The sequence below is a fragment of the Pseudophryne corroboree genome, chromosome 6 (assembly GCF_028390025.1).
Source record: "Pseudophryne corroboree isolate aPseCor3 chromosome 6, aPseCor3.hap2, whole genome shotgun sequence".
In the NCBI taxonomy this organism is placed as follows: Eukaryota; Metazoa; Chordata; class Amphibia; order Anura; family Myobatrachidae; genus Pseudophryne; species Pseudophryne corroboree.
This window is the reverse complement of record NC_086449.1, coordinates 661,677,021-661,702,172: the sequence shown is the minus strand read 5'-3', so window position 1 is coordinate 661,702,172 and position 25,152 is coordinate 661,677,021. Positions and strand designations below refer to the sequence as shown.

Here is a 25,152-nt window from a genome sequence, read left to right as displayed (position 1 = left end):
CCATAATTGTATTATTATTAAAATATATACCACCTAACTGTGGTATTTTTTTTTCTTTCTTTATACCGTCGTCATAGTGTCATACTAGTTGTTACGAGTATACTACTATCTCTTTATCAACCAGTGTACAGTGCGGTAGTTCACGGCTGTGGCTACCTCTGTGTCGGCAGTCGGCAGGCAGTCCGTCCATCCATAATTGTATTATTATTATAATATATACCACCTAACTGTGGTATTTTTTTTTCTTTCTTTATACCGTCGTCATAGTGTCATACTAGTTGTTACGAGTATACTACTATCTCTTTATCAACCAGTGTACAGTGCGGTAGTTCACGGCTGTGGCTACCTCTGTGTCGGCAGTCGGCAGGCAGTCCGTCCATCCATAATTGTATTATTATTATAATATATACCACCTAACCGTGGTTTTTTTTTTCATTCTTTATACCGTCGTCATAGTGTCATACTAGTTGTTACGAGTATACTACTATCTCTTTATCAACCAGTGTACAGTGCGGTAGTTCACGGCTGTGGCTACCTCTGTGTCGGCAGTCGGCAGGCAGTCCGTCCATCCATAATTGTATTATTATTATAATATATACCACCTAACTGTGGTATTTTTTTTCTTTCTTTATACCGTCGTCATAGTGTCATACTAGTTGTTACGAGTATACTACTATCTCTTTATCAACCAGTGTACAGTGCGGTAGTTCACGGCTGTGGCTACCTCTGTGTCGGCAGTCGGCAGGCAGTCCGTCCATCCATAATTGTATTATTATTATAATATATACCACCTAACCGTGGTATTTTTTTTTCTTTCTTTATACCGTCGTCATAGTGTCATACTAGTTGTTACGAGTATACTACTATCTCTTTATCAACCAGTGTACAGTGCGGTAGTTCACGGCTGTGGCTACCTCTGTGTCGGCACTCGGCAGGCAGTCCGTCCATCCATAATTGTATTATTATTATAATATATACCACCTAACCGTGGTTTTTTTTTCATTCTTTATACCGTCGTCATAGTGTCATACTAGTTGTTACGAGTATACTACTATCTCTTTATCAACCAGTGTACAGTGCGGTAGTTCACGGCTGTGGCTACCTCTGTGTCGGCAGTCGGCAGGCAGTCCGTCCATCCATAATTGTATTATTATTATAATATATACCACCTAACTGTGGTATTTTTTTTTCTTTCTTTATACCGTCGTCATAGTGTCATACTAGTTGTTACGAGTATACTACTATCTCTTTATCAACCAGTGTACAGTGCGGTAGTTCACGGCTCTGGCTACCTCTGTGTCGGCAGTCGGCAGGCAGTCCGTCCATCCATAATTGTATTATTATTATAATATATACCACCTAACCGTGGTTTTTTTATACCACCTAACCGTGGCAGTCCGTCCATAATTGTATACTAGTATCCAATCCATCCATCTCCATTGTTTACCTGAGGTGCCTTTTAGTTCTGCCTATAAAATATGGAGAACAAAAAAGTTGAGGTTCCAAAATTAGGGAAAGATCAAGATCCACTTCCACCTCGTGCTGAAGCTGCTGCCACTAGTCATGGCCGAGACGATGAAATGCCAGCAACGTCGTCTGCCAAGGCCGATGCCCAATGTCATAGTACAGAGCATGTCAAATCCAAAACACCAAATATCAGAAAAAAAAGGACTCCAAAACCTAAAATAAAATTGTCGGAGGAGAAGCGTAAACTTGCCAATATGCCATTTACCACACGGAGTGGCAAGGAACGGCTGAGGCCCTGGCCTATGTTCATGGCTAGTGGTTCAGCTTCACATGAGGATGGAAGCACTCAGCCTCTCGCTAGAAAACTGAAAAGACTCAAGCTGGCAAAAGCACCGCAAAGAACTGTGCGTTCTTTGAAATCCCAAATCCACAAGGAGAGTCCAATTGTGTCGTTTGCGATGCCTGACCTTCCCAACACTGGACGTGAAGAGCATGCGCCTTCCACTATTTGCATGCCCCCTGCAAGTGCTGGAAGGAGCACCCGCAGTCCAGTTCCTGATAGTCAGATTGAAGATGTCAGTGTTGAAGTACACCAGGATGAGGAGGATATGGGTGTTGCTGGCGCTGGGGAGGAAATTGACCAGGAGGATTCTGATGGTGAGGTGGTTTGTTTAAGTCAGGCACCCGGGGAGACACCTGTTGTCCGTGGGAGGAATATGGCCGTTGACATGCCAGGTGAAAATACCAAAAAAATCAGCTCTTCGGTGTGGAGGTATTTCACCAGAAATGCGGACAACAGGTGTCAAGCCGTGTGTTCCCTTTGTCAAGCTGTAATAAGTAGGGGTAAGGACGTTAACCACCTCGGAACATCCTCCCTTATACGTCACCTGCAGCGCATTCATAATAAGTCAGTGACAAGTTCAAAAACTTTGGGTGACAGCGGAAGCAGTCCACTGACCAGTAAATCCCTTCCTCTTGTAACCAAGCTCACGCAAACCACCCCACCAACTCCCTCAGTGTCAATTTCCTCCTTCCCCAGGAATGCCAATAGTCCTGCAGGCCATGTCACTGGCAAGTCTGACGAGTCCTCTCCTGCCTGTGATTCCTCCGATGCATCCTTGCGTGTAACGCCTACTGCTGCTGGCGCTGCTGTTGTTGCCGCTGGGAGTCGATGGTCATCCCAGAGGGGAAGTCGTAAGCCCACTTGTACTACTTCCAGTAAGCAATTGACTGTTCAACAGTCCTTTGCGAGGAAGATGAAATATCACAGCAGTCATCCTACTGCAAAGCGGATAACTGAGTCCTTGACAACTATGTTGGTGTTAGACGTGCGTCCGGTATCCGCCGTTAGTTCACAGGGAACTAGACAATTTATTGAGGCAGTGTGCCCCCGTTACCAAATACCATCTAGGTTCCACTTCTCTAGGCAGGCGATACCGAGAATGTACACGGACGTCAGAAAAAGACTCACCAGTGTCCTAAAAAATGCAGTTGTACCCAATGTCCACTTAACCACGGACATGTGGACAAGTGGAGCAGGGCAGGGTCAGGACTATATGACTGTGACAGCCCACTGGGTAGATGTATGGACTCCCGCCGCAAGAACAGCAGCGGCGGCACCAGTAGCAGCATCTCGCAAACGCCAACTCTTTCCTAGGCAGGCTACGCTTTGTATCACCGCTTTCCAGAATACGCACACAGCTGAAAACCTCTTACGGCAACTGAGGAAGATCATCGCGGAATGGCTTACCCCAATTGGACTCTCCTGTGGATTTGTGGCATCGGACAACGCCAGCAATATTGTGTGTGCATTAAATATGGGCAAATTCCAGCACGTCCCATGTTTTGCACATACCTTGAATTTGGTGGTGCAGAATTTTTTAAAAAACGACAGGGGCGTGCAAGAGATGCTGTCGGTGGCCAGAAAAATTGCGGGACACTTTCGGCGTACAGGCACCACGTACAGAAGACTGGAGCACCACCAAAAACTACTGAACCTGCCCTGCCATCATCTGAAGCAAGAAGTGGTAACGAGGTGGAATTCAACCCTCTATATGCTTCAGAGGTTGGAGGAGCAGCAAAAGGCCATTCAAGCCTATACAATTGAGCACGATATAGGAGATGGAATGCACCTGTCTCAAGTGCAGTGGAGAATGATTTCAACGTTGTGCAAGGTTCTGATGCCCTTTGAACTTGCCACACGTGAAGTCAGTTCAGACACTGCCAGCCTGAGTCAGGTCATTCCCCTCATCAGGCTTTTGCAGAAGAAGCTGGAGGCATTGAAGAAGGAGCTAACACGGAGCGATTCCGCTAGGCATGTGGGACTTGTGGATGCAGCCCTTAATTCGCTTAACAAGGATTCACGGGTGGTCAATCTGTTGAAATCAGAGCACTACATTTTGGCCACCGTGCTCGATCCTAGATTTAAAGCCTACCTTGGATCTCTCTTTCCGGCAGACACAGGTCTGCTGGGGTTGAAAGACCTGCTGGTGACAAAATTGTCAAGTCAAGCGGAACGCGACCTGTCAACATCTCCTCCTTCACATTCTCCCGCAACTGGGGGTGCGAGGAAAAGGCTCAGAATTCCGAGCCCACCCGCTGGCGGTGATGCAGGGCAGTCTGGAGCGACTGCTGATGCTGACATCTGGTCCGGACTGAAGGACCTGACAACGATTACGGACATGTCGTCTACTGTCACTGCATATGATTCTCTCAACATTGATAGAATGGTGGAGGATTATATGAGTGACCGCATCCAAGTAGGCACGTCACACAGTCCGTACTTATACTGGCAGGAAAAAGAGGCAATTTGGAGGCCCTTGCACAAACTGGCTTTATTCTACCTAAGTTGCCCTCCCACAAGTGTGTACTCCGAAAGAGTGTTTAGTGCCGCCGCTCACCTTGTCAGCAATCGGCGTACGAGGTTACATCCACAAAATGTGGAGAAGATGATGTTCATTAAAATGAATTATAATCAATTCCTCCGCGGAGACATTGACCAGCAGCAATTGCCTCCACAAAGTACACAGGGAGCTGAGATGGTGGATTCCAGTGGGGACGAATTGATAATCTGTGAGGAGGGGGATGTACACGGTGATATATCGGAGGGTGAAGATGAGGTGGACATCTTGCCTCTGTAGAGCCAGTTTGTGCAAGGAGAGATTAATTGCTTCTTTTTTGGGGGGGGTCCAAACCAACCCGTCATATCAGTCACAGTCGTGTGGCAGACCCTGTCACTGAAATGATGGGTTGGTTAAAGTGTGCATGTCCTGTTTTGTTTATACAACATAAGGGTGGGTGGGAGGGCCCAAGGATAATTCCATCTTGCACCTCTTTTTTCTTTTCTTTTTCTTTGCATCATGTGCTGATTGGGGAGGGTTTTTTGGAAGGGACATCCTGCGTGACACTGCAGTGCCACTCCTAGATGGGCCCGGTGTTTGTGTCGGCCACTAGGGTCGCTTATCTTTCTCACACAGTCAGCTACCTCATTGCGCCTCTTTTTTTCTTTGCGTCATGTGCTGTTTGGGGAGGGTTTTTTGGAAGGGACATCCTGCGTGACACTGCAGTGCCACTCCTAGATGGGCCCGGTGTTTGTGTCGGCCACTAGGGTCGCTTATCTTACTCACACAGCGACCTCGGTGCAAATTTTAGGACTAAAAATAATATTGTGAGGTGTGATGTGTTCAGAATAGGCTGAAAATGAGTGTAAATTATGTTTTTTGAGGTTAATAATACTTTGGGATCAAAATTACCCCCAAATTCTATGATTTAAGCTGTTTTTTAGGGTTTTTTGAAAAAAACACCCGAATCCAAAACACACCCGAATCCGACAAAAAAAATTCGGTGAGGTTTTGCCAAAACGCGGTCGAACCCAAAACACGGCCGCGGAACCGAACCCAAAACCAAAACACAAAACCCGAAAAATTTCAGGCGCTCATCTCTAGTAAAAAACATGTTGTCTGAGTTGATATCACTTCCTGTGGTCACCACATGCAACTTAGTTTTTGCTTGTTCAGTATAAATATCAATTCCGTGCAGTCACTCTGTTTTCCTTCAGTCTATACTATTTTTATTGCTCCTACCACTCCCCATCACAGCACATTGGTTGATAGCAGGGGCGGATTGGTTTGAAAACCAGACCAGGAAATTTATGGAAAAGCCCTAATGTAGAGTGACCATATTATCCCTTTTACCTGGGACACTCATGGATTAGAAAAAACATTGTTATCCCTAATGCACACTGAGTGAAAAATAATACTACATAATAATCAGATAATACGGAGATCTTATTTGCGTATATCTGCAGATATAGGGTTAAGCCCCGAGGCCGATCGGCAAGGCGTCTCCGTCACTGGGGTCCCTATTACTAGGTATGGGTCCGGGGTGCAGGACCCCATCACGTCGAAACAGGTCGGCTACCCCAGGTCAGCACACAGGTGAAAATTAATAAGGGTTAATAAGAAGCACATAAGTGCTATGTAAGTGAAGTGTGATTAAATACAAAAATATATACAAAGTGATAGGGAAAATCATGTTAATAAAGTGTTAGGGTGTGCCGACCTGAAGCCGCCCAGCCATAAATAATGACACATATGTCTGGGTCTGAATGCCCAGTGTAAGGCCACATGATAATGGCTCCTATAGCATCTGAGAGCCAGTTTACCTGGAGACAATCCCAGCTTCTCCAATGGCACTCTGGAGTCAGCAATCCCTCCTAATGCTGACCCATCCATGCCTCTCTAACTACTATGCACATATATTGGCAAGCTGCTCAATCAGATTGTGATGTCACTCAGGTGCTAAAAGGGAGGGGTAATTCTGTGTAAGAAAAAACATTGTTATCCCTAATGCACACTGAGTGAAAAATAATACTACATAATAATCAGATAATACAGAGATCTTAGTTGCATATATCTGCAGATATAGGGTTAAGCCCCCTGGCCGATCGACCAGGCCTTTAGTGTGGTATACCTTTACATTCTATTAACACTTTTCACATACTAACTTCCTTAACACTATTTCTCCATTTTAATTACATCTCATTTTTGTATCACCTTTATAGCTTCGGCTTCCTAATACTAATTTATTAACACTATAGTTCTTTTCACTGGTATGCTGCCCTGGGCTTTCTGGCTTATGCTGGTGCTTTGGGGTGCCACACCCTGATACACCTAGATATAGCGCTAGGGACCACAAATATACAGAGACACCTTGATGCAGCTTTGGGGCTTATTTATACATTTGCGCAAATATATGTACCCGAGATCTCTGAATTCTAATACAGGTTGAGTATCCCTTATCCAAAATGCTTGGAACCAGAAGTATTTTGGATATTGGATTATTCCGTATTTTGGAATAATTGCATACCATAATGAGATATCATGGTGATGGGACCTAAGTCTAAGTACAGAATGCATTTATGTTTCATATACACCTTATACACACATCCTGAAGGTGATTTAATACAATATTTTTAATAACTTTGAGCATTAAACAAAGTGTGTGTACAAACATTCACCCAATTCATTAATGTTTCATATAAACCTTATACACACAGCCTGAAGGTCATTTAATACAATATTTTTAATAACTTTGTGTATTAAACAAAGTTTGTGTACATTGAGCCATCAGAAAACAAAGGTTTCACTTTTTCACTCTCACTCAAAAAATTCCGTATTTCGGAATATTCCGTATTTCAGAATATTTGGATATGGGATACTCAACCTTTATTGTATGGGATTTAAATCTGGTTATTGTTATCATTCAGGGTGCTGGGGGAAACAAAATGCCTTTTTTTTCTTGCTTAAAAATACCCCTCCCTTTCAAGCACCTAAATTATATCACTAAGCTAATTGAGCATCTGCCACTAATATGGCATGCTGAGTTCAAGCCTACATTTCAGATGGTTTTAATCAGCCATAGAACCTGTGTAATCCATGAGCGTCCCAGGTAAAAGGGATAATATGGCCACCCTATATAAATGTGCCCACCTAGTTGAGATGTCAGTCACCGGCGACCTCTGCAGGAAGTGTACAACCGCCCATACACCACGATGCACCGATATATATTCGATTGAATGGTCGATATGTCGCTCAGTGTGTACCCAGCATAAGACATATATAGTTTGTGAGGTTGAAAAAAGACAATCCGTCAGTCGAGTTCGACCTTTTTTAGTTCTACTACTCTGTATTATTTTCAGGAGTGATTTTATCTGTTGATAAAGTCGGCCGTTGTGTTGTATTTCCTCAATTATTATAACTATGGTACGTGATCTATCCTCCATAACCCTGTATATCCTTATCCATTAGGAATTTATCTAGGCTATTCTTAAAAGTATTGACTGAGTCTGCCATTACTACTTTCTTAGGCAGGGAATTCCAAACTCGTATTGTCCTTACTGTGAAAAAACCTTTCCACCTCTGTGTGCGGAATCTCCTCTAACCTAAGTGGGTGTCTGCGTGTTTTCTGTGCTGGTCTTAACAAAAACAGATCCCCCAAAAGCTCTGTATATTGGGTGTCATTCCGGCCTGATCGCTCGCTGCAGTTTATCGCAGCGATCGGGTCGGATTTGCGCATGGGCCAGCGCTGCCGAAGGCCGTTGTTCCCTAGCGATCGCCTCTGCCTGATTGACAGGCAGAGGCGGACGCTGGGCGGGAGGGGGCTGGACGGCGGCGTTAAGCCGCCGTTTAGGGGGCGCAGTCCGGCCAACACAGGCGTGGCCGGACCATTGGGGGGGCAGGCCGCGGTGGCTGAGTGACATCACACGCAGCCGCTGCGACTGGGGCAGCGAAGAGTATCTCCCGGCCAGCCGCAAGAGCTGCGCTGTCCGGGAGTTACTCCTCAAATGCAAAGAATAGTCCTATTTTGCTGATTGTCGGGAACTGAGTGCTATACACAATAGAGGCAGGCTATAGAAGATATGGGAACTGAGTGCTATACACGATAGAAGATGTTGGAACTGAGTGCTAAACACATTAGAAGCAGGCTAAAGATGATGTGCTATACACAATAGAGGCAGGCTACAGAAGATATGGGAACTGAGTGCTATACACAATAGAAGATGTTGGAACTGAGTGCTAAACACATTAGAAGCAGGCTAAAGATGATGTTGGAAATGAGTGCTATACACAATAGAGGCAGGCTACAGAAGATATGGGAACTGAGTGCTATACACAATAGAGGCAGGCTACAGAAGATATGGGAACTGAGTGCTATACACAATAGAAGCAGGCTGCATGAGATATGGGAACTGAGTGCTATACACAATAGAGGCAGGCTACAGAAGATATGGGAACTGAGTGCTATACACAATAGAAGCAGGCTGCATAAGATATGGGAACTGAGTGCTATACACAATAGAGGCAGGCTACAGAAGGTATGGGAACTGAGTGCTATACACAATAGAAGCAGGCTGCATAAGATATGGGAACTGAGTGCTATACACAATAGAAGCAGGCTACAGAAGATATGGGAACTGAGTGCTATACACAATAGAGGCAGGCTACAGAAGATATGGGAACTAAGTGCTATACACAATAGAAGCAGGCTACAGAAGATATGGGAACTGAGTGCTATACACAATAGAAGCAGGCTGCATAAGATATGGGAACTGAGTGCTATACACAATAGAGGCAGGCTACAGAAGATATGGGAACTGAGTGCTATACACAATAGAGGCAGGCTACAGAAGATATGGGAACTGAGTGCTATACACAATAGAAGCAGGCTGCATAAGATATGGGAACTGAGTGCTATACACAATAGAAGCAGGCTGCATAAGATATGGGAACTGAGTGTTATACACAATAGAGGCAGGCTGCATAAGATATGGGAACTGAGTGCTATACACAATAGAAGCAAGCTGCATAAGATATGGGAACTGAGTGCTATACACAATAGAGGCAGGCTACAGAAGATATGGGAACTGAGTGCTATACACAATAGAAGCAGGCTGCATAAGATATGGGAACTGAGTGCTATACACAATAGAAGCAGGCTGCATAAGATATGGGAACTGAGTGTTATACACAATAGAGGCAGGCTGCATAAGATATGGGAACTGAGTGCTATACACAATAGAAGCAAGCTGCATAAGATATGGGAACTGAGTGCTATACACAATAGAAGCAAGCTGCATAAGATATGGGAACTGAGTGCTATACACAATAGAGGCAGGCTACAGAAGATATGGGAACTGAGTGCTATACACAATAGAAGCAGGCTGCAGAAGATATGGGAACTGAGTGCTATACACAATAGAAGCAGGTTACAGAAGATATGGGAACTGAGTGCTATACACAATAGAAGCAGGTTACAGAAGATATGGGAACTGAGTGCTATACACAATAGAGGCAGGCTACAGAAGATATGGGAACTGAGTGCTATACACAATAGAGGCAGGCTACAGAAGATATGGGAACTGAGTGCTATACACAATAGAAGCAGGCTGCATAAGATATGGGAACTGAGTGCTATACACAATAGAGGCAGGCTACAGAAGGTATGGGAACTGAGTGCTATACACAATAGAAGCAGGCTGCATAAGATATGGGAACTGAGTGCTATACACAATAGAAGCAGGCTACAGAAGATATGGGAACTGAGTGCTATACACAATAGAGGCAGGCTACAGAAGATATGGGAACTAAGTGCTATACACAATAGAAGCAGGCTACAGAAGATATGGGAACTGAGTGCTATACACAATAGAAGCAGGCTGCATAAGATATGGGAACTGAGTGCTATACACAATAGAGGCAGGCTACAGAAGATATGGGAACTGAGTGCTATACACAATAGAGGCAGGCTACAGAAGATATGGGAACTGAGTGCTATACACAATAGAAGCAGGCTGCATAAGATATGGGAACTGAGTGCTATACACAATAGAAGCAGGCTGCATAAGATATGGGAACTGAGTGTTATACACAATAGAGGCAGGCTGCATAAGATATGGGAACTGAGTGCTATACACAATAGAAGCAAGCTGCATAAGATATGGGAACTGAGTGCTATACACAATAGAGGCAGGCTACAGAAGATATGGGAACTGAGTGCTATACACAATAGAAGCAGGCTGCATAAGATATGGGAACTGAGTGCTATACACAATAGAAGCAGGCTGCATAAGATATGGGAACTGAGTGTTAAACACAATAGAGGCAGGCTGCATAAGATATGGGAACTGAGTGCTATACACAATAGAAGCAAGCTGCATAAGATATGGGAACTGAGTGCTATACACAATAGAGGCAAGCTGCATAAGATATGGGAACTGAGTGCTATACACAATAGAGGCAGGCTACAGAAGATATGGGAACTGAGTGCTATACACAATAGAAGCAGGCTGCAGAAGATATGGGAACTGAGTGCTATACACAATAGAAGCAGGTTACAGAAGATATGGGAACAGAGTGCTATACACAATAGAAGCAGGTTACAGAAGATATGGGAACTGAGTGCTATACACAATAGAGGCAGGCTACAGAAGATATGGGAACTGAGTGCTATACACAATAGAGGCAGGCTACAGAAGATATGGGAACTGAGTGCTATACACAATAGAAGCAGGCTGCATAAGATATGGGAACTGAGTGCTATACACAATAGAGGCAGGCTACAGAAGGTATGGGAACTGAGTGCTATACACAATAGAAGCAGGCTGCATAAGATATGGGAACTGAGTGCTATACACAATAGAAGCAGGCTACAGAAGATATGGGAACTGAGTGCTATACACAATAGAGGCAGGCTACAGAAGATATGGGAACTAAGTGCTATACACAATAGAAGCAGGCTACAGAAGATATGGGAACTGAGTGCTATACACAATAGAAGCAGGCTGCATAAGATATGGGAACTGAGTGCTATACACAATAGAGGCAGGCTACAGAAGATATGGGAACTGAGTGCTATGCACAATAGAGGCAGGCTACAGAAGATATGGGAACTGAGTGCTATACACAATAGAAACAGGCTGCATAAGATATGGGAACTGAGTGCTATACACAATAGAAGCAGGCTGCATAAGATATGGGAACTGAGTGCTATACACAATAGAAGCAAGCTGCATAAGATATGGGAACTGAGTGCTATACACAATAGAAGCAAGCTGCATAAGATATGGGAACTGAGTGCTATACACAATAGAGGCAGGCTACAGAAGATATGGGAACTGAGTGCTATACACAATAGAAGCAGGCTGCAGAAGATATGGGAACTGAGTGCTATACACAATAGAAGCAGGTTACAGAAGATATGGGAACTGAGTGCTATACACAATAGAAGCAGGTTACAGAAGATATGGGAACTGAGTGCTATACACAATAGAAGCAGGCTTCCTAAGATATGGGAACTGAATACCATACATAATAGAGGCAGGCTACATAAGATAATGGAACTGAGTGCTATACACAATAGATGCAGGCTACATAAGATAATGGAACTGAGTGCTATACACAATAGATAGAAGCAGGCTGCATAAGATATGGGAACTGAGTGCTATACACAATAGAGGCAGGCTACAGAAGATATGGGAACTGAGTGCTATACACAATAGAAGCAGGCTGCATAAGATATGGGAACTGAGTGCTATACACAATAGAAGCAGGTTACAGAAGATATGGGAACTGAGTGCTATACACAATAGAAGCAGGCTTCCTAAGATATGGGAACTGAATGCCATACACAATAGAGGCAGGCTGCATATGATATGGGAACTGAATGCTATACACAATAGAGGCAGGCTATAGAAGATATGGGAACTGAGTGCTATACACAATAGTAGACGTTGGAACTGAGTGCTAAACACATTAGAAGCAGGCTGCAGATGATGTTGGAAATGAGTGCTATACACAATAGAGGCAGGCTACAGAAGATATGGGAACTAAGTGCTATACACAATAGAAGCAGGCTGCATGAGATATGGGAACTGAGTGCTATACACAATAGAGGCAGGCTACAGAAGATATGGGAACTGAGTGCTATACACAATAGAAGCAGGCTGCATAAGATATGGGAACTGAGTGCTATACACAATAGAAGCAGGCTGCATAAGATATGGGAACTGAGTGCTATACACAATAGAGGCAGGCTGCATAAGATATGGGAACTGAGTGCTATACACAATAGAGGCAGGCTACAGAAGATATGGGAACTAAGTGCTATACACAATAGAAGCAGGCTGCATAAGATATGGGAACTGAGTGCTATACACAATAGAGGCAGGCTACAGAAGATATGGGAACTGAGTGCTATACATAATAGAGGCAGGCTACACAAGATATGGGAACTGAGTGCTATACACAATAGAAGCAGGTTACAGAAGATATGGGAACTGAGTGCTATACACAATAGAAGCAGGTTACAGAAGATATGGGAATTGAGTGCTATACACAATAGAAGCAGGCTTCCTAAGATATGGGAACTGAATACCATACATAATAGAGGCAGGCTACATAAGATAATGGAACTGAGTGCTATACACAATAGAGGCAGGCTACATAAGATAATGGAACTGAGTGCTATACACAATAGATAGAAGCAGGCTGCATAAGATATGGGAACTAAGTGCTATACACAATAGAGGCAGGCTACAGAAGATATGGGAACTGAGTGCTATACACAATAGAAGCAGGCTGCATTAGATATGGGAACTGAGTGCTATACACAATAGAAGCAGGTTACAGAAGATATGGGAACTGAGTGCTATACACAATAGAAGCAGGTTACAGAAGATATGGGAACTGAGTGCTATACACAATAGAAGCAGGCTTCCTAAGATATGGGAACTGAATGCCAGACACAATAGAGGCAGGCTGCATAAGATATGGGAACTGAATGCTATACACAATAGAGGCAGGCTATAGAAGATATGGGAACTGAGTGCTATACACAATAGAAGATGTTGGAACTGAGTGCTAAACACATTAGAAGCAGGCTGCAGATGATGTTGGAAATGAGTGCTATACACAATAGAGGCAGGCTACAGAAGATATGGGAACTAAGTGCTATACACAATAGAAGCAGGCTGCATAAGATATAGGAACTGAGTGCTATACACAATAGAGGCAGGCTACAGAAGATATGGGAACTGAGTGCTATACACAATAGAAGCAGGCTGCATAAGATATGGGAACTGAGTGCTATACACAATAGAAGCAGGCTGCATAAGATATGGGAACTGAGTGCTATACACAATAGAGGCAGGCTACAGAAGATATGGGAACTAAGTGCTATACACAATAGAAGCAGGCTGCATAAGATATGGGAACTGAGTGCTATACACAATAGAGGCAGGCTACAGAAGATATGGGAACTGAGTGCTATACATAATAGAGGCATGCTACACAAGATATGGGAACTGAGTGTTATACACAATAGAAGCAGGCTGCATAAGATATGGGAACTGAGTGCTATACACAATAGAGGCAGGCTACATAAGATAATGGAACTGAGTGCTATACACAATAGATAGAAGCAGGCTGAATAAGATATGGGAACTGAGTGCTATACACAATAGAGGCAGGCTACAGAAGATATGGGAACTGAGTGCTATACACAATAGAGGCAGGCTACAGAAGATATGGGAACTGAGTGCTATACACAATAGAAGCAGGCTACAGAAGGTATGGGAACTGAATGCTATACACAATAGAGGCAGGCTGCATACGATATGGGAACTGAATGCTATATACAATAGAGGCAAGCTATAGAAGATATGGGTACTGAGTGCTATACACAATAGAAGATGTTGGAACTGAGTGCTAAACACATTAGAAGCAGGCTGCAGATGATGTTGGCAACTGAGTGCTATACACAATAGAGGCAGGCTACAGAAGATATGGGAACTGAGTGCTATACACAATAGAAGCAGGCTGCATAAGATATGTGAACTGAGTGCTATACACAATAGAAGCAGGCTGCATAAGATATAGGAACTGAGTGCTATACACAATAGAGGCAGGCTACAGAAGATATGGGAACTGAGTGCTATACACAATAGAAGCAGGCTGCATAAGATATGGGAACTGAGTGCTATACACAATAGAAGCAGGCTGCATAAGATATGGGAACTGAGTGCTATACACAATAGAGGCAGGCTACAGAAGATATGGGAACTAAGTGCTATACACAATAGAAGCAGGCTGCATAAGATATGGGAACTGAGTGCTATACACAATAGAGGCAGGCTACAGAAGATATGGGAACTGAGTGCTATACATAATAGAGGCATGCTACACAAGATATGGGAACTGAGTGTTATACACAATAGAAGCAGGCTGCATAAGATATGGGAACTGAGTGCTATACACAATAGAGGCAGGCTACATAAGATAATGGAACTGAGTGCTATACACAATAGATAGAAGCAGGCTGAATAAGATATGGGAACTGAGTGCTATACACAATAGAGGCAGGCTACAGAAGATATGGGAACTGAGTGCTATACACAATAGAGGCAGGCTACAGAAGATATGGGAACTGAGTGCTATACACAATAGAAGCAGGCTACAGAAGGTATGGGAACTGAATGCTATACACAATAGAGGCAGGCTGCATACGATATGGGAACTGAATGCTATATACAATAGAGGCAAGCTATAGAAGATATGGGTACTGAGTGCTATACACAATAGAAGATGTTGGAACTGAGTGCTAAACACATTAGAAGCAGGCTGCAGATGATGTTGGCAACTGAGTGCTATACACAATAGAGGCAGGCTACAGAAGATATGGGAACTGAGTGCTATACACAATAGAAGCAGGCTGCATAAGATATGTGAACTGAGTGCTATACACAATAGAAGCAGGCTGCATAAGATATAGGAACTGAGTGCTATACACAATAGAGGCAGGCTACAGAAGATATGGGAACTGAGTGCTATACACAATAGAAGCAGGCTGCAGAAGATATGGGAACTGAGTGCTATACACAATAGAAGCAGGCTGCATAAGATATGGGAACTGAGTGCTATACACAATAGAGGCAGGCTGCATAAGATATGGGAACTGAGTGCTATACACAATAGAAGCAGGCTGCATAAGATATAGGAACTGAGTGCTATACACAATAGAGGCAGGCTACAGAAGATATGGGAACTGAGTGCTATACACAATAGAAGCAGGCTGCATAAGATATGGGAACTGAGTGCTATACACAATAGAGGCAGGCTACAGAAGGTATGGGAACTGAGTGCTATACACAATAGAAGCAGGCTGCATAAGATATAGGAACTGAGTGCTATACACAATAGAGGCAGGCTACAGAAGGTATGGGAACTGAGTGCTATACACAATAGAAGCAGGCTGCAGAAGATATGGGAACTGAGTGCTATACACAATAGAAGCAGGCTGCATAAGATATGGGAACTGAGTGCTATACACAATAGAGGCAGGCTACAGAAGATATGGGAACTGAGTGCTATACACAATAGAGGCAGGCTTCCTAAGATATGGGAACTGAATACCATACATAATAGAGGCAGGCTACATAAGATAATGGAACTGAGTGCTATACACAATAGAGGCAGGCTGCATAAGATATGGGAACTGAGTGCTATACACAATAGAAGCAAACTGGCATAAGATATGGGAACTGAGTGCTATACACAATAGAGGCAGGCTATAGAAGATATGGGAACTGAGTGCTATACACAATAGAAGATGTTGGAACTGAGTGCTAAACACATTAGAAGCAGGCTGCAGATGATGTTGGAAATGAGTGCTATACACACAGTATTGGATTGGGATGGAAAACCAGCCCGGGAAATTTATGGAAGCAGCACTAATGGAGGTGCAGTCTGATGAGGGCGTGGGATCCCTCTTCATAGGGCCTGATTGTACACAGTTGCCTTCCTTGTGTCTTTTGCTGCAGTTATGTCTGAGACCAGGGTCAGATTGGGAGATAAAAGCTTTGTAAAAGTTTGTAGAAGTGGACCAACATGGGCCGCACAAGAGGTATGACATACCATGTAGGGAATACATATGATTTACCGGCAGGCGGGATGCCGGCTGTCCAATTCCCGTCTGCGGCATCCCGCCTGCCAGATTACCGGCAGCGGGGTGAGCGCAGAAAGTCCCCTTGCAGACTTGCTGCACTTGGCACGCTGCGGGCTCGGTGGCTCGCTCGCCACAGGATCTATTCCCACTCTATGGGTGTCTTGGACACCCAGGAGTGGGAATAGTCCTATTTTGCTGACTGTCGGGATTCCATTGTCGGCATCCTGACAACTGGGATCCCGACAGCCAGCATATTGGGGGTAATTCCAAGTTGATCGCAGCAGGACATTTTTTAGAGGTTGGGCAAAACCATGTGCACTGCAGGGGGGAGGCAGATATAACATTTGCAGAGAGAGTTAGATTTGGGTGGGTTATATTGTTTCTGTGTAGGGTAAATACTGGCTGCTTTATTTTTACACTGCAATTTAGATTGCAGATTGAACTCACCACACCCAAATCTAACTCTCTCTGCAAATGTTATATCTGCCTCCCCTGCAGTGCACATGGTTTTGCCCAACTGCTAAAAAATTTCCTGCTGCGATCAACTTGGAATTACCCCCATTGAATGGATCACCTGTGTAGCCATGGCAGCATTACTGGATGGCAGAGTTGCTGTACTCCACATTGCAGGAACCAGCACAATTCTGGCTATGCAGCCCATGGATTTAAAGTGGCAGTAACTTAAAAGATAAAATCAGGTTGGTTGTTTGGCAACTACATAGGGTTGGAATCGAAATATTGGTGGTCAGAATCTCGACAGTGGAATCCCACCGTGCAGAATGCAGACGGATCGCAGTGGGTTTTCTAACCCTACCCACCCCTCCCACAACCTACACTGACCACCCCCAACACAAAACCTCCCTATGTGCCTAAAACAAAACCTAAGACTTACCCTAACCATAATATTCATCTTTGGCATCTGTCGGCATTGTGAGCATCGTAATATCTGGGTTTCCGTTTATTATGACCCCTAGGTTCCTGACTAAATCCCATTACATATGGATCTGTGATTATTATTGTTTTAGTCCAGAAATGCAGAGTATTTAAAGAAATAATAAAGTCTAGGACAGAGCCTGCACAGAAAAACACTCACATATTCATCTGTATCAGTGCTTTATTTCTCACTAGGCACCGAGGCAAATGCATAGGGGGCGCCACTAGCTGGGGACAGCACATCAGGGCTTCCCAGTGCCCCAATTCAGTGATGGCTATTTGGACACAGAACAAAGACTATATCCCGCAAGATGCATCTTGGGAAGTCTCAGGAGTGGGTGCATGTCCAGTCCAGGAGTTTGGACGATTAGGTTCATGTCTGACGTGAAGAGTGTTAGTAGCGTTCACATGTGCATCTCGGAAACCTAGAAAAGGAGGTTCTTTTCCTGCAAAAAGCTAAAAAAGTTCTGAGAAAAGAAAAAATCCGCACAGATCATATAGGTCATATGCTCATATCAGTCAGTTACTTCCCATTGTTTAGAATCAAAAACAATTCTCAGAAAAAATTCCAGGTATTAACCATTGGTTTAGGGGTGCTCCCTGGAATAAGTTAATCACATTAAAACATCACATTAAAACACAAAAAGAAAAAGTATTCCACATTGAGGCACTCATCTGTAACTGGCTGTAATGATAAATCTGAATCTAGGTACAGGACAACTCCCTATAAAACATAACCTTTATTATATTTTGTATAGCTATCCATTACTAGTATTTTATACAAAATATAATAAAGGTTATGTTTTATAGGGAGTCGTCCTGTACCTAGATTCAGATTTATCATCACAGCCAGTTATAGATGAGTGCCCCAATGTGGAATACTTTTACTTTTTGTGTTTTAAAAAGCTAAAAAATACAGGTAGTTGGAGGTGTCAGTCTGATCAGAATCCTGGGGGTTGCGAGAGTCCAATAATATTGTGCCTAGGGTCCGCCCACCCCTAAATGTTCTCATGGCCCCATATGCAGAGATGTCTGCAGGTCTGCTAGCAGACTGCCAACTATCAATGTGCTGTGTTTATTACACTTCATGATCATCAGTGTAGACTTGTACCTGCCCTATACTCGGTGCAATTATATATCTGGAAACAGACATATCTACACTTATGTCCAACTAGAAATAGCTTGCAGTTCCACTGACATACTTTACACTAGTGAAATATTATCTATGAGAGAATGCCTTGTTATGCCTATTCAGTTACAAGTGTAGATGCTATTGAAATGCCATACCCTCCAACTGTACCTTTTTAATAGGTGCAGTACCTTTTTTTCATGGTCTGTACCGATTTTTGCCTCTCCAAACTTCCATTGAAAGTATAGGAAAAGGGGCGTGGCCACGCCCTCTTTACACGCGGCCACGCCCCCTTTTCGGATTTGTACCGATTTTTCTGTGTAAAATGTTGGAGGGTATGAAATGCGTAAAACTTCACACTAGTGTGACACCGCATCTTCAGAGAAAAAAGGTAAAACATAAGATTTAAGCAACAGATAAGATGGGAAACAGACCAAACATGGGAGGCATAGCTGCTAGTAGGAAGGGGTATGACAGGAGTGCGGGGGTATCACTTTTTCATGTTAAAAATATTTTCAATGAAAGATGTGTATTAAAAATGATTTCATTATAGGCAACAGAAAGTGAAATGGGAGATGTGGACCTAACAGGGTTACCAGAAGCTCCTGTGGATTCTGAAGATGAAGAAGAGGAAGATGAAGACATTGACAGAACTTCAGACACATTGTTGGGTCGAGATATTGTGAGGGAATGCCTTGAGAAGGATCCTGCAGACCGAACAGATGATGACATTGGTATTATGTATTTCCGAGATGGATTTTAAATAGTTTAATACTCTATATACAGTAACTCGTTTTGCAATTACACAAAATACCCATGTAGCAGGAAATTGCCATATATCACTCATACCTGGCAACACTTCAAATAAAGTTTCAGGGAAACTTCAAGTATTAGGAAAGGAGACCAATTATACATTACATTATACCTAGCAATGTCTAGTACACATTCATTAGTGCCCCACATGCTATTATTTACATCTGACGACAGTTATTTATGCATAAACAGTATTACAGGAAGTATCCAAATGAATTGTCTATTACTAAGGTGGGATGCATCAAGCCTCAGAGAGAGATAAAGTGGAGCAGTTGCCCAAAGCAACCAATCAGCTCCTAACTGCTATTTCAAAGACTGTGCTAGATTAATGACAGAAACTGGTTGCTTTTGGCAACTTCTCCACTTTATTTCTCTCCAAGGCTTAAATCCACCCCTTTTTTTAGTGAGCATCACTGGATAACTGCCAGTATATAACATACAGTACTGTATATACATTTTATGGCAATTTTAATGACTAGACTCTGATAGCTAATATGCTAAATGCGTTTATATTTAATACTGGCGGTCGGGATGCCGGCAGTCACATGACCAACAATGTACATCCAATGGGTAAGCATTTTTACCCTCCACTCCCCTAACCCTAATCCTCCGGGGGTGCTGACTATGGCTAACTCTCCCCCCTAGGCCCCAATTTTAACCCGTACCCCGATACTCACCTTCAGGTCGTCCTCTGACGTGTTCTGGCGCCGGTGCCAAGTAGTGTCAGTATTCCTGCGTCGGTTACATGACCACCAGTATCCTGACCGCCAGCTTGCTGAATGCATCCCTGCTAAACATATCCTTTCTGAAAGATGTAATACAGTGATAGACTCTTCCTTTGAAAATAGATCCCAATCTGCTAGATTCTATACAGAATAGACCATTTTTGTGGATAATATTGAGATCTATTTAATATCATCCCTGGATAAGTACACTAGCATATTGTTTTAAATTAATTATTTCCCTAATATACCACACTCCTTACAGCAACGCCTCTTGCTATATTGACCATTTGCTCTATTACCTAAGCTGGCAGTATAACAGAAATCAGGTCATGATCCATAATTAATAACTGCTGAAAATGAATAACTTAATGACTAATCACTCTGACAGATGTGTTGTTTTTTTTTGTAAGTCTGGAAATAATAAGTGTATAGATGCCACAGTTGAACAATGTTATAGATTCATTCAACAAAACGATGACCTTAATTATAACACGGTTTTATTTAGCTTTACCTAAGATGCTTTTGAAATTCCGCCATGGGACCTAATTCAGCTTCAGTTGCAGTTTTGCTGTTTTAGCAAAACTGCAACTGGCTGCGATCACAAACTGGGGGCCGCGCAGCACAGGGCAATGCCGTCCAGCTTTCAAATACCCGTCAACGATGCGCGACTGCATCGCTGAATTGTGGAAGCCCCCCTGCCTCCGCAGCCTTGCTGAAAAGGCAGGCGCAGGGTGGCCATATTTTCACTTGCAGCAGCCGCATGTGACATTAATCGGCCGCCACAAAAACAGCACCACACCGTCCCTGTTATCCAACGCAATGCTGAGTCGACGCCCATCGCTGTCAATCATGTTGCGGTTGGGATGCGACCGCAATATGCCAGCACATGCATGCACATTGCCACAGCTGTGCATGCGCAGTACAGCACGGGTCGGGAGTATGCAGACGCAACGCATCTTTGACCCGTGCTGAATAAGGTCCATGATCATCTATATTGCTATTCCAGGCATCAGCTCTATCCTACTCATCTCATTATTGTACAGCAATGTACACTTAATGGGATGCGGTCAAGATCCGGCCGGACGGAATCCTGGCGGTTGAAATACCGACACCGGGATCCCGACCGGCACAATCCCGACATATTCTCCCTCTGTGGGTGTCCACGACACCCATAGGGGGAGAATAAATTAGTGTGCCGAGCATAGCGAGCACAGCGAGCCCGCAAGTGGCTGCTTTGCGCTCGCCCCCCTGTCGGGATTGTGCCAGTCGGGATCCTGGTGTCGGTATTCTGACCGCCAGGATCCCGTCCGGCGGAATTTCGTACTGATCCTCACTTAATGACCATTATACATTTTTAGATTTCTAGATGGATTATTTGGATAACATTTGTTTATTTTACTTATTGTTATTGTGTGTCTAGAAGAAGCTCTGATGTATTCAGATTATTTGTGTTATACTGCATTCATGTAAGATTTTCTGCTTTTAGAGCAACTGATGGAGTTTATGCATCAACTTCCTGCCTTTGTTAACATGACTATGTCTGTGAGACGGAAGCTTTGCTCAGTGATGATATTTGAAGTGGTGGAACAAGCTGGCGCTATTATTCTTTATGATGGTCAAGAAGTAAGTGATCATATAATAGTCAATATGATTTGGTTAGAGCTGTGCAAAATGAACAGTATTATTATGATATGATGCCCATATGCCATGCAATACAATTGCTACTGCCAAACACTAACCAGTCACTTGGATAGACAGATTTTCTGTTCATTACAGTATGTTTCAGTTTGATTGGATAAAAATGACATTATAACAATTTAAGTGTAGGCCACGGCACATGGTAGGGAAACACTATGCATGGTTGGACTAATTAAATTAAGAACAAATGACAACATAAATTACAGTAGATTACATGCAGTTGTTGAGCCAGTCTTGTACTGTACAGGCCTAATGGCAATAACTGTTATCATTCCACCTGTTTTTATCATTGTGGTGATTTAATGTAAGGCCCTCCACTCCTTTACCCAGGAGACACTGTAGTTTCAGTTTTTGAAAGTCCTGCAACCATGAATAAAGATTTTATTTGTTCTTCTATCTGCTTCTGTGTGTAGCACAAGGGTCAGAAAGTATTTTGGGGGTCAAATGATCTTGATAATGAAGAGTGTTTGTATATATCATCCCACCGTCTCCTCCCGCATTATAACTGGTGGATAGGGCCCACATCACAAAGCATCTTTTTGAATGTGCTTATCACTTACCATTTACAATATGTTTTCTCTATTTAGCTGGACTCCTGGTATGTCATTCTGAATGGCACCATTGAGATAAACCACTGTGATGGAAGGACTGAAAACCTCTGCATGGGAAACAGTTTTGGGATAAATCCATCTTTGCATAAGCAGTATATGAATGGTGTCATAAAAACAAAAGTGGATGACTGCCAGGTATGTTATTTCCATAGAAACTTGTTGCCATTATTTTATTACCATCATTAAACTGTAAACATGTAAAATAACAGTTACAAAGGTTGCACCTACTGGTGTAATACAACAGACTGAGCTTTAAAAATGTTATTAACAAAATGCCAATGACAGCTATTGAGTGTGAAGGATTGAGTCCAGGAATGGTTAACTATGTGTCCGGCCTTGCCTTTAATACAAACAGCAGCCAATGCTGAACGTTATTATATTATATTATTATTATTATTATTATTATTATTATTATTATTATCATCATCATCATCATCATCATCATTGTCATCATCGTCATAATTATTATTATTATTGTATTATAGTAGATTTCTAAGGCAGTGTAGCACTGGACAATAGGGAAACAGAACATGCATAAAACAGGGACATAAAAGGTAGAGAAAACAAATGGAGACATGAAAACACAGCGCTGGAAGGGTGCTGCTCATAAGAGAGTTTACATTCTTACTGGTAGAGGGCACAGTTGGTAGAGGGCACAGTTGAAGCAAGAGAAATAAGTTGAGTTCTGTGAAGATTTGGACAGATATGAGGGCAGATTAGTGTGTAGGATAGATGGGAGTCGGGAATACTTGTCAACCTTCCTCCTCCAGCCAAGTCAGCTCACCTGGGTGTGTGGGGGGGGAGGGTCGCAGGAAAGTGGGCAGGCTGGTGGGTGCAATTACCAGCATTTGAAGTAGGGATGGGCCACAATGACTCAATGCAGCGTGCATTGCATCATTGGCCTTTCAGACTGCCCACTTTTGGTAAGTATGTGACCGTGGGCGGGTGGCAGCTATTTCCGGGATACCTGCCTACTCCTCGGGCGGGTGGGAGCCCCGCCCACTTTTCAGGCTTCTCCCAGCCATTCCAGGAAAGTAGACATTTCTGTTATACAACTTAGTACAAATAGATAAGCATATATGCTTAGCTATACATAAAATATTATGATGTTCATGATAATGTGCAGGAAAGATGTGCGGAATGTCCTGCTTTAGAATGGCAAGCAGCCACACTGCCAATTACAAATATAATTGCATATATTGGCAATTGGATTGACAGCTTGAACCCTCTAAGGGTCCATATGTCCAGTCTCTGATGTGATTTGTTTGCCCCTTGTTGATACTTCTTGGATTGTCAGTCCATTCTCTGTCAGTTGTTTGCATCATACAGTAGATGTAGTTCCTTCATTTTTAAAGTTGGATTTGTGGTTGTTGCTACTTAGACGTAAGGTTCCAAGATGCTGGTGGTTGTTTTCATGAGTCAAAAGTGTTTGTGTGGTTGATGGTAGAATCATTTTTTTTAAGCCCTAGAGTCCAAAGTTGTGTTTTGTCTCTGGTCATCTTGTTGCTTGGAGTCGGTTGGTTTTGTGGACATATAAATTTGGAGATTTACCTTGTTCGGCTTTCTGGTGTCTGTGTTCTTCCAGGTAAGAAGTGTGTAGGATGATGTGTTACAAATAATAAGATGACAACATTGTTTCAGCTGTTGCAGCTTATTTAGGTGTTATGTAGCTCTTTTCATTTTCAGCTTTCTTAATTAGAGTTATACGTCTTTGGTGTTTATAGCATAAGTTTAAACTTATTTTTTAAGTTTAAAAGTAGGTTTAAGTTCTTTTGTGTGTAAAATAGCTAAGATTTATAGCTATTTAATCTCGGTAGCTCTGCTCATGCGGTATATGCTTTATAGTCTTGTGAAATCGCTCTTTCCTTCTGCTAAATTGTGTCTGAGGTTTCGAAGTCTAGCCTGTAGTTTTTAAAAAGAAAAAAAAGATGGCGCTTGAGTGAGAGAATATAAAATGTATATCTAAAAATAACAACCAGATAGGTAGGACTGACAGGCCATAAAAAACACATGCTGAAAAAACAATAACATCCAACATCGCAGAACATAGATATCCCTACCATGACAGTGGACATTGGCAACTGTCAGAATGCCAGCAGCAGTGTGTTAGATGTTAATGGTATCTCCCAGTGACACCTACTCTAGCAACAAAAAAGCAGAACAGGGCCCAGTTTCAAGACCACCACACCCCTCCAATCCCCTAGGCCCAGCATTTGTGTCCCAATGTACCGCTTTGTACAGATGCAAGTATTGTTTGTAGTGTATTTTCTGTGTGTGTTCTTCCATTGTGTAACAAGTAAATTCAAAATTTTCACACTTGAACAAATATGGAATAATGGAAACACATCACAAAGCACAATGCTGTAAACCTTAACACAAAGTGTACAGTATGATCACATTGGGACAATTCTTTTTGTTCTCTTGAACTCCATATAACTTGCATTGGGGTACATGAACGTTCATATAGAATGATTAATACTAGATAGTTTCTTTGTTCACGCCTTAGTGTTAAATATTACCTATAACTCTTGTACTGCTTAGCTGCATAAAAAAGGAAGTTTTCTCAGATCGTGAATTGTCAGCAAATGTACTTCATGTTTTACATGCATATTTTTAGGAAATGAAAAATTAGCTGTTTTCCCAGTTATGTTTTAACTCTGAAATGTTCTATTCCGTATTTTCATAAAGAATATCTCTGTCATTGATACTGACTTTATGCGGTGTTCTGTATGGTTTAACTGGATTGAAATGATACCAAAAGATGGCAAACAAATCA

The 25,152-nt window shown here is 42.7% G+C and overlaps 1 protein-coding gene across 1 annotated transcript in view; it reads left to right on the top strand.

The window, feature by feature from the left end:
• The window catches only part of LOC134934643 (rap guanine nucleotide exchange factor 6-like), a 349,143-nt gene that overhangs the window by 50,810 nt on the left and 273,181 nt on the right, over nucleotides 1-25,152 (top strand). Inside the window, exons 3-5 of the mRNA XM_063930028.1 lie at nucleotides 19,083-19,263; nucleotides 21,554-21,690; nucleotides 22,353-22,511. Coding sequence (XP_063786098.1) covers nucleotides 19,083-19,263; nucleotides 21,554-21,690; nucleotides 22,353-22,511 — 477 coding nt within the window. The remainder of the gene's footprint in view (nucleotides 1-19,082; nucleotides 19,264-21,553; nucleotides 21,691-22,352; nucleotides 22,512-25,152) is intronic.